This window comes from Arachis hypogaea, chromosome 13 (assembly GCF_003086295.3).
Source record: "Arachis hypogaea cultivar Tifrunner chromosome 13, arahy.Tifrunner.gnm2.J5K5, whole genome shotgun sequence".
Lineage (NCBI taxonomy): Eukaryota > Viridiplantae > Streptophyta > Magnoliopsida > Fabales > Fabaceae > Arachis > Arachis hypogaea.
This window is the reverse complement of record NC_092048.1, coordinates 61395553-61404723: the sequence shown is the minus strand read 5'-3', so window position 1 is coordinate 61404723 and position 9171 is coordinate 61395553. Positions and strand designations below refer to the sequence as shown.

The 9171-nt window shown below is 37.9% G+C and overlaps 1 protein-coding gene across 9 annotated transcripts; it reads right to left on the bottom strand.

The window, feature by feature from the left end:
• Nucleotides 1–221: 221 nt before the first annotated feature.
• On the bottom strand, nucleotides 222–6701 carry LOC112738434 (pentatricopeptide repeat-containing protein At4g21300). 9 transcript variants are annotated; one of them, XM_072212001.1, is made up of 6 exons: nucleotides 6434–6701; nucleotides 6169–6255; nucleotides 5572–5668; nucleotides 4344–4566; nucleotides 4110–4241; nucleotides 222–3202 (listed from the first exon to the last, which is right to left on the bottom strand). In XM_072212001.1, exon 6 carries the CDS (start codon nucleotides 3030–3032, stop codon nucleotides 468–470), a length of 2565 nt encoding a protein of 854 aa, XP_072068102.1. In that variant the 5' UTR covers nucleotides 3033–3202; nucleotides 4110–4241; nucleotides 4344–4566; nucleotides 5572–5668; nucleotides 6169–6255; nucleotides 6434–6701; the 3' UTR covers nucleotides 222–467. The 9 variants fall into 9 exon arrangements, with proteins under 9 accessions (XP_072068102.1, XP_072068103.1, XP_072068101.1 ...); XM_072212002.1 differs by having other exon boundaries at nucleotides 6439–6701; XM_072212000.1 differs by having other exon boundaries at nucleotides 6169–6701.
• Between the last annotated feature and the right edge of the window lie 2470 nt (nucleotides 6702–9171).

The window sequence follows — 9171 nt, the reverse complement described above, 5'->3', positions numbered from 1 at the left end:
TTGTTTGCTATTGTGTTATCTCCCTGTATAACCCTCTGACTTTGTAGTTACTCTCTCTGGAGAGTATCGCGTCTTCTAAACTAATCGATAAAAATATAAAATATAAAATAAGAAAAAAAATGAAATAAAAAACAACCCAAAAGATGTAACTCGTAATGGAGTGAGTGATAATACTTTAGTAATAACCACATGAAGTGGTATTGTTGGGACGACAAACAAAATTGAATTGATGATCACTAGTTTCAATTTTCAAATATCAGCATGAAAGAATACAAATTAGTCCAATTTTGGGACTACAAAAAAATTGAATTGATGATCACTAGTTTTAATTTTCCATTATCAGCATGAAAGAATACAAAATTGGTGGCTAATATTTAGTGTACACCATTTTTATAATAATATGGATTACATAGAACAAAACTTTTGCTCTTGCTGATGCTTGGAATATAGAAATTAGTTGTTTCCATTCAAGTTTTTACAACGACTTGTGGATGCAGTGGAAGGTATGGTTGAGGAACATAACCCTGTTTTTTTAACTCAAGGAGACGACTCTCCAGAATCATATAGATCTCAAAAGATTGTGGGTGACTACCATCAGCAGCAGAAAACATATGGGTGCTGCCGTTCACATCAATCCAGCTGTATCCGCATATTTTCTGAACTCCTTTTTCCTTCATTCGACTTCGAATCTTAAGAACATCTGACCACTCCCCTGCACCGGCATGTATATTCGAAAGCAATACATAGTACCCCGAATTTTGGGGGTCTAACTCCAGAAGATGTTCGGAAGCTAGTCTGGCCAACTCAACATTGCCATGAACCCGACAAGCTCCTAGTAGTGTCCCCCAAACACCTGCGTCTGGAGCACGCGGCATGCTCTTTATAGTATCGAGTGCCTCGTGCAAACAACCAACTCGACCATACAAATCTACCATGCATGCATAGTGCTCCATCTTAGCACAAATCCCATAGCTTTCAGTCAGGCAACGGAAATATGATATGCCTTCATCAACTAGGCCAGCATGAGCACAAGCAGATATTATAACAAGGAAAGTAACGTGATCCGGGTGAATCCCGGCTTTTAACATTTCATGGAATAGATCGAGACATTCCCTGGGGCGACCATGGTTTCCATATGCAGCAATGATGCTATTCCATGAAATTTCATTCCTCCAGTACATCAGGTCAAACACATACTGAGCCATGGCTAATTTTCCACATTTAGAATACATGTCTATCAGTGCACTTGTAACAATAGTGTCAGAAGTAAATGCATTTCTTATCACAAAGCCGTGCATCTCTTTCCCAGAATAGAGTGCCGGTATATTTGCACTCGCAGAAAGTGCAGATGATAGGCTCACGGAATCAAACTTGGTTCCACTCCTTCCCATTCCACGAAAAATATTAATAGCCATTTCTGGTTTACCATTCTGTGAGAAGCTTGTAATCAGTGAGTTCCAACATACACTATCTCTTTCAGGCATCCTTCTGAAAAATTGATATGCAAGATCTAGTCTTCCACATTTTGAATACATATCTGTGATGGCAGACCCCACATGAAGCACACTATCAAGTTGATTTTTCAGAATGACACAATGTAATTCTTTCCCTAATCTCAGAGAAGCCGAAGCAGCACATGCGGGCAAAACAGCAGCCATGGTCAGGCAATTAGGCACCATTCCCTCCTGAACTAACCACCTAAAAAAATCTATAGCATCAATATACAGACCATTAAGTACATAGCCCGAGATCATAGCTGTACAAACTGCAACATCAACTGAAGTATTCTGCTGGAAAATCTTGCATGCCGTATCCACGTCCCTATTCTTTAAGTATACGTCAATAAGTGAACTCTTTAAATAAACATCAAAAGGAATCCTGTGCCGGACTATATAACCATGAATTTCTTTACAATGTTTGGTACTACTACTACCAGATTCAACAATAGAAGGAAGGAAACTTGCGAAAGTGATCGAATCTGGTTTGACACTAGCAGAGATCATTGCATTAAATAAAGTTAAGGCCTCATCTGCCAATCCATTTTGCACATATCCAGCAATCAACCCATTCCAAGTAACTGTATCAGTCTGTGGCATTGAATCAAATAACCTACATGCATCAACAAGGTTACCACATTTGGAATACATGGAAAGTAGTGTGTTTGCTACCTGCGAATCATGCTGGAACCCACTACCAATAACAAGACCATGAAGCTGAGTACCAACATAAAACATCCCTCTTGTAGAGCATAATGATAACATACAAGTAAAAGTTACTGAATTGGGTTTGATATAACAATTCCTCATTTCCTGAAAAGTTTCTATTGCATTGTTAAAATCACTGCTAGTTACATAACCATTTAGCATGACATTCCACAAAACGCAGTCTCTTACAGACAATTCATCGAACACTTGCCTTGCATCACAAATACACCCATTATCTGCATACAACTTGATCAAGGCACTACCAACAAACAAGTCCACATGGATCCCTATTGACCGAATTGTGTTATGCACCATCTTACCCAATGCAACATTATTTGAACCACCACAAGCTTTTATAATGTAAGGGAAAGTGTATTTATCAGGCGAGACTCCACTACCCAACATCATGAAGTAAAACAACAATGCAAAATCATGCCACCCCAACATCACAAACCCTCTTATCATCCAATTCCAGGGAAGTGCATAGCCCAACTCAAGCCTGAAAAACAAGTTCCTAGCATCCCTGATGCTACCACAAAGAACATACAACCCTGCAATTCTTGAACCCAACACATCGATATCACTCATTCCACAAACAGTGACCCAAGCATGAATTTGCTTGACCTGTGGAAGCAGAGAGGAATCAGAACAAGAACGGAACAGAGACTCCAATTGGGTTGTGAGAGGCTCTAGATGTTGTGCGTTTGGAAAGCGGTGTTTTGGGATGGCATAATTGTAATTATCAGCGTGCACAATGAATTTGGAAGTTGAAGCTGTAACATGTGAGAGAGTTCTGGTGCACGCAGAGCAAAGGCTTCTGTTGTACATTTGAAGATAGGGGAGTATTGGGACGGGTGAAACCGGATTTGTCCTGACCCAAACCAGGACCTAAATATTGACCGGGTCTATTTTTGAGACTCTTACCCGACCTTAAACCCAACGAAACCTCATTACTTTCGGGCCACAAAATTGTCTTATACAAATTCCAACTCATCAATCTACAAGAACAAATCCATATACCAAGAGTCAGATAGTTTGCTAGAATTGGACTCAAGAAACCAAGTATAAACTCATCCAATTACAAGCAAACTAGTGAAGGAATAAAACAACAATCCAAATCTAATAGGGTCATATTGAAAAAAGAATGTCCTAACTCAATGAAGCTATAACCCTTGATTGATAGCTCTTTCAAATCTTTGGGTAAAATGTAAAATGTTTACATCAACTCAATAATGAAAGAGCTTGAATTTGTATACAAAAGATTTCAGCAAAAGCATAATACTTATTAAGAAAACTGCAGTTACATCAACTCAACAAGTACTCAGAACAAATGTATATAACAAAAGTGCCTACATCGAGATAGAAGCATGAGATGGATGAATTATCCATAATTTCATCCAAAAAAGGGGGGAAATGTTAATATGCTTCTTATAAACCATTTTAACAAGTTCTCTTCCTCCCATTAGTATTTATCTAAAATTCTAAACATAATGAAAAGGTAAAAAAACAAGAACAGAGAACAACCAAACCAATAAATAACAGAAAAATATGCTTAATAATGCCATAACATACGAATCAATATTTCTAACCAGAATTCAGAGCTCAAGCATAAAAAAAATTTAGTAGTTTCTTTTTTTTTTTTTTCTCTCCCCTTTCTTTCTATAGAAAAGATAATCATAATCACGGGATACTATCAACTATATAACTACTGCATATGTTTACACAACAAAGCAAGAAAATGTATAACACAAGTGACCTCTCCAGGATATGGAAAACCTGTAATTGCGTTTACGTGTATCATAATCATTACATGCTTAGTTTCTTAAACCAATAATAACAATAATGGGGTTTTAGAATTAAAATCAAGGTTTCTCACCAAAAACAAAAAAATAAATAAAGGTTTACCTGCTGAAACTTGAAAGGCTGCTCCGTTGCTTCAAGCGATCATGCACTGTAAAATGTGCCATAATTTGATCATAAACCTTTTTTTAATTGCAAATTGCGAAATCTGAAGCTTTGAGCTTAAAAGCTTAGGAACTGTGCCAAAAACATAAATATTAATTGTGTATTGGTTGATACTTGATTATTTAAAATTATAAGACTAAGTAGAAAAACTAGATAGAACAAAAAAATAATTACTTCACTACCGCCTCATGTCCGCAGCTCCGTCACCAGCAACGTCATCAACTGGATTATATCCCCTTCTGCCGCCACACTTCATTCTATTCTTTGCTTCTCTACAGCACAGGAACATGCCCCAAGTGTTTACCGCGAAGATTTTGTTAAAGGTCTCCATTACAGTATTCGCCACCGTCGAGTAGGTTCCGTCGAGCTTGCCAGTGAAATTCACCAGTATATGGACCTTCGAATCGAAAGCAAGGATTTGGAATCTATTTATGTTAGCGGAAAAGTAATCGAATTTTTGGAATCTAACTTTAAAGTGAGAAGTGGAACAGAGAAGGTGTGTGTTGGATGTGAGAAAAATGAAGAAAAAGAGATCTGAAATGAACAGCTCTGATGTCAAGGTCAGTTTATAAAGTAGAAGATGTCTGCACCTGCTCTTGCTCACTTATAATCGGTTTATAAAGCTAGAGGAGGCTAGTGGCGGCGGTGTGGAGGTTAATGATAGTGACGAGGTCTTCAGTTGTGGATCCAAGGCCAAAAACATGAAGGACTACGGTGGCTCTCGATGTTTAGTAATCGTGATAAAGGAGTAATTTGAGAATTTTAAAGGGTAATTAATTTTTTTTTTTTTGAAACAAAAAAAAGTTTAACACACTAAAATTGGACAACAAACAAACAGACACAAAAATAAATCTAAACACAGTTTATTAATTTTTTGTCATCTTCCGTATTGCCATAAAAAATCAAAAGGATTAATACCAATTCACTCTAGGTAGATCGAAAACGTCCTTTTTTGTATAACTTTAACCATAGTTGTAAAAACTGAATTGGTGATCAAACCAGTTATGTTACTGGTTCATTGGTTTATCGGTTCAATCGATAAAATACTGGTTGAACCGATAAAACCAGTTCTACGTAAATAAAAAAATATAAAAATAGCTTCCCTTTTTTCATTAAAATAAAATGTTTATTTAAACATATTCTAGTGTTAATGCATATGTTTAGTTGTGTATCACAAATAATATCAAAGGTAGATCAATTTCAACTTTCAAGAATTCGTCTCATATGTACCAGTATGTACCAAAGGGCATACAATATGGTTGACGAATATCATGTTATGAAAGAGTTTAATCAAAGTTAAAATTCAAACCCAGCAGCCAAGCTTCTAATCTACAAAATGCTAAAACCTTTGATGATAATTTGCATGGTAATAGAAATACCATAACGGTAAATAACACAATACCTATAACTAAATCTAAGTAGGGCAACTTATTAAGCAACTGGTATATCGCTTCTATGGAGTAACAACCTCAAGCCTTGTTTGGTGCTTCTTCAACTTTCTGCAGCAAGACATGACAAGATGAGTCCTAAGCAAGTTGATATTATGCACAGAAAATCCGAAAATAAAATTTGTGAATGATATATGAATGCTAGAATATGCATTTAGCCTAATCATGCCAGTCACATTTAGCATATCTAACTGAAATTCGGAACCTCATAAACTAGGTTGGTAATTTCATGAATTGAAGAAAGAGAACCCAAACTTAGAAACCATGCCAATTACAATTCACTAATGATATAACTTCCTGAACATCTTCCTAAATATTCTCATGATTTTTAAATAGTGAGAACATAAAAAGCACTCGTTAGTTTCTTTGTTTATAAATTAGAAGGATAAATAATTTCTCATTAAGTTTTTGTAGATTTAAATGTAACAAGCAACCATAGAAACTTTATCAAGTAAAATCATGAGAAGAAGATAAATTGCCCCGCAAATTCAGAGTGTAAGAAGTAGTTACAAAATTGAATTCGGACTTCCAATGAAGGTAAAATTATGTACCTCTTCTTTGTTGCCCTTGCCTCTAGTGAAGAACTTGTAATTCCCATAGATGAATGCGCCCCACCCAGCCAACGAAACAAGCACAAACTGCAATGGCAGAAGATTCAGAAATACTTAAAATATTACCATAAACAAATATCAGGGAAACAAGACAATGGAGTAACTAAAAATATAACATAAATATAACACCAATAAACAGAATAATTTAAAAATCAGAGATAATGCAGAACGCAGAGAAGTGAAGAATGAGCAATGAGGAGTCCACCAAACTGTCCGATAGTCCGAGAGAGGACGCAGAGGATGGAGAGGACGCGATGACGGTGACGACGACGACGATGTGGAGCCGCGGAGCAAGGAGCCGCGACGAAGGGGGCGGCTTACGACCCAAAACGCGACGGTGAGGTGAGGTTGAGATGTCATTGGAGGCGCACCATCTCTGGCGAGATGAAGAAGATGACAGGCCGGCGGTGAGTTGATGTGAGGTGCGATTTTCTTCAACTACGGTGTGATGAGCATATTAGGTGATAAAGACTTGAAGGAGGGTTACTGCCGTTTGCCCATTTAGGGGATTAGGGTTAGGGGGAAGGGGGTTAGTTCGAGTGTTTTCTTTTTTTTTTTTTAAATCCAAGACGACGTCGTTTTGGAAAAGGGGAAAAAACTTCCTGAACCGGCCGGTTATACAAAATCGCCGGTTCTCCAATTTTTGTCAAAACCGGGCGGTTCAAACCGATTTTCTCCGGTTTTATTTCTTATCCGGTCAAAATGACCAACCGGATCGGCCAGGTGACCGATTCATCGGTTTTTCAGTCGTACCGGCTGATTCGGTTCGGTTTTTACAACTATGACTTTAACACCTGTTTGTTTATTGTTGAAAATTCTGTCATTGCGTTCTAACCAGATGTTCTAAATCACTACAAAATATCCAGTCAGTCACATCTTCTACTCGTCTTTTCTATTAGGAATGCCAGTCCAATTCTCAAACAATCCTTTCATGATTTTTGGGACAGCCCAAGCTCTATCAAAACACTTCAACCAAGCGCACCACACCTGTAACACCCTAATTACCCTAAGCCTTACCTCTAGCCGTAAAGCAAAGGATAACTAAGTGCCACGACAGTTCTAACGCTTATACGGTAATATACATATATATAGAAAGGAATAATAGTACGAGAAGTCTAATGAAGGATTACAGCTCAAAAACCAAGATACAAAAGCGCGAAGCATTCGCACGATAGGATAAGATACCGGTACAAGATAACAAAATATATGTAGATATATAAACATAATAGTCATAGAGTACTAGCCGCAACCCGCGAAGCTTAGGCCGACTAGCTTTATATAGACATATAGAGTTTTGAAAGTTAAAACAGCATATACAATATCTCTCTAAAAGTTAGCCTCTAAGGCAAATAAAGATAGAAAAGTGAGAGTACTAAAACAAAATATCCAAAAGAAATCCAAAAGATGATAAAGATCCTCCACTCTGTCACCATCACGCAACTCACCGAGGTGGGTTACGACCTACATCTGAAAAACAACAACATAATATGGTATGAGAACCAGAGGTTCACAATATGGTAACAATGCCCAGTAACGTAAGATATAAGGCTCCAGGACACCAGAGGCAATCCTAGAACTTCACATCAACGTAAGATTCAAGCTTCAAGCATAACTAAAATTTAAAACCATAACTTTAAAACCATAACTAAACAGGGGTAATCTAACTTGGAATTCTAAACTATCATTTCACCACTGTCCCACAGCCTTCACCAGCCTAACTGCCATGCGATCCCATCGCCACCACCTACCAAGTCTCCTCAATCCCAGTAGAAAATACAAGTAGTTTCATACAAGTAAAGCACAAGTAATAGTCAAGTATAGCAAGTAAATCGGGAAGCAATTAAGCTTGTTATACAAATAGGTATAGTATACAAGTAGTCAAAGCAAGCAACCACATAGAAAATGCACATGATGAATACCTATCCTATTGGCTGTGATACCACATTGTCGGTTCAACTGCCAACCCGACACATTCCCATGAAGATGTTGCCTTTCTGTCACGAATATAAATGGTAACGACTCAATTCCAGTACGTTATGATCATACTGAAAACCGAGTGTCACCAACTTGCTTACCCAAAACTTTAACTATTTACTATTAAGCCTGTAATCGTATTAGCACACTATCGAATTTTTGGGAAAATTTTCACTTTATAAAAAGATTTGCATGGGCAACTAATTAAACATACACAAGCCATAATAAGGAATTAAGTAAAGCATACACAATGCCAACATTATACACAACAGTAACTTATATCATATATCATAAGTTAGCGTACAACCCTTTTCACATCTTGCTACTATGTACAAAATCAACATTCCGGACTTTGGTCTATATAGAAAGCCCTTAAGTTGGCACCTGAAACTAGCCTAGTCAACTATATACACCCTACTTTCTCAGCAAATCTAATCAAAAGTGAGAGACTAACACAAAAACTAGGCTAACACACAAAAAGAACTACCAAAAGGCAACATCCTGAACTCCCAGGCATCAACTATCATCATCACAGGAAATCATAATCACGTCTGGACACTCCTCAAGATCCTCATCCTCATCATCAAAAATCTCAATAGTCTCAGGAGGAGCCCTGGCCCTTGTACTACAAGTCTGACCAACACTCATTGGTCCACTAATGGAAGCGGTGAGTGGCTCCTCAGATGACAGCTCAGACGAAGATACTGAGATCTGCTCAATAGGGATATCCTCCTCCGGTATAGGCTCTGGTATATCCTCCTCCATAGGCTCAGGGTTCCGCTGATCTGTAGGCTGATCGGGATGCTAATGAGGTACAGGCCTGTCATGGAATGGGTGAAATGGAGTATCCGGGTGGAGCCAGTGCAACGGGAACTCACAAGGCATATCGGGGTTCAAGTGTGGAGTGTTAATCGGATGGATAGTCACGCAAAATGTACATACAGGTCCTAATCTCTGTAGCTACTACAT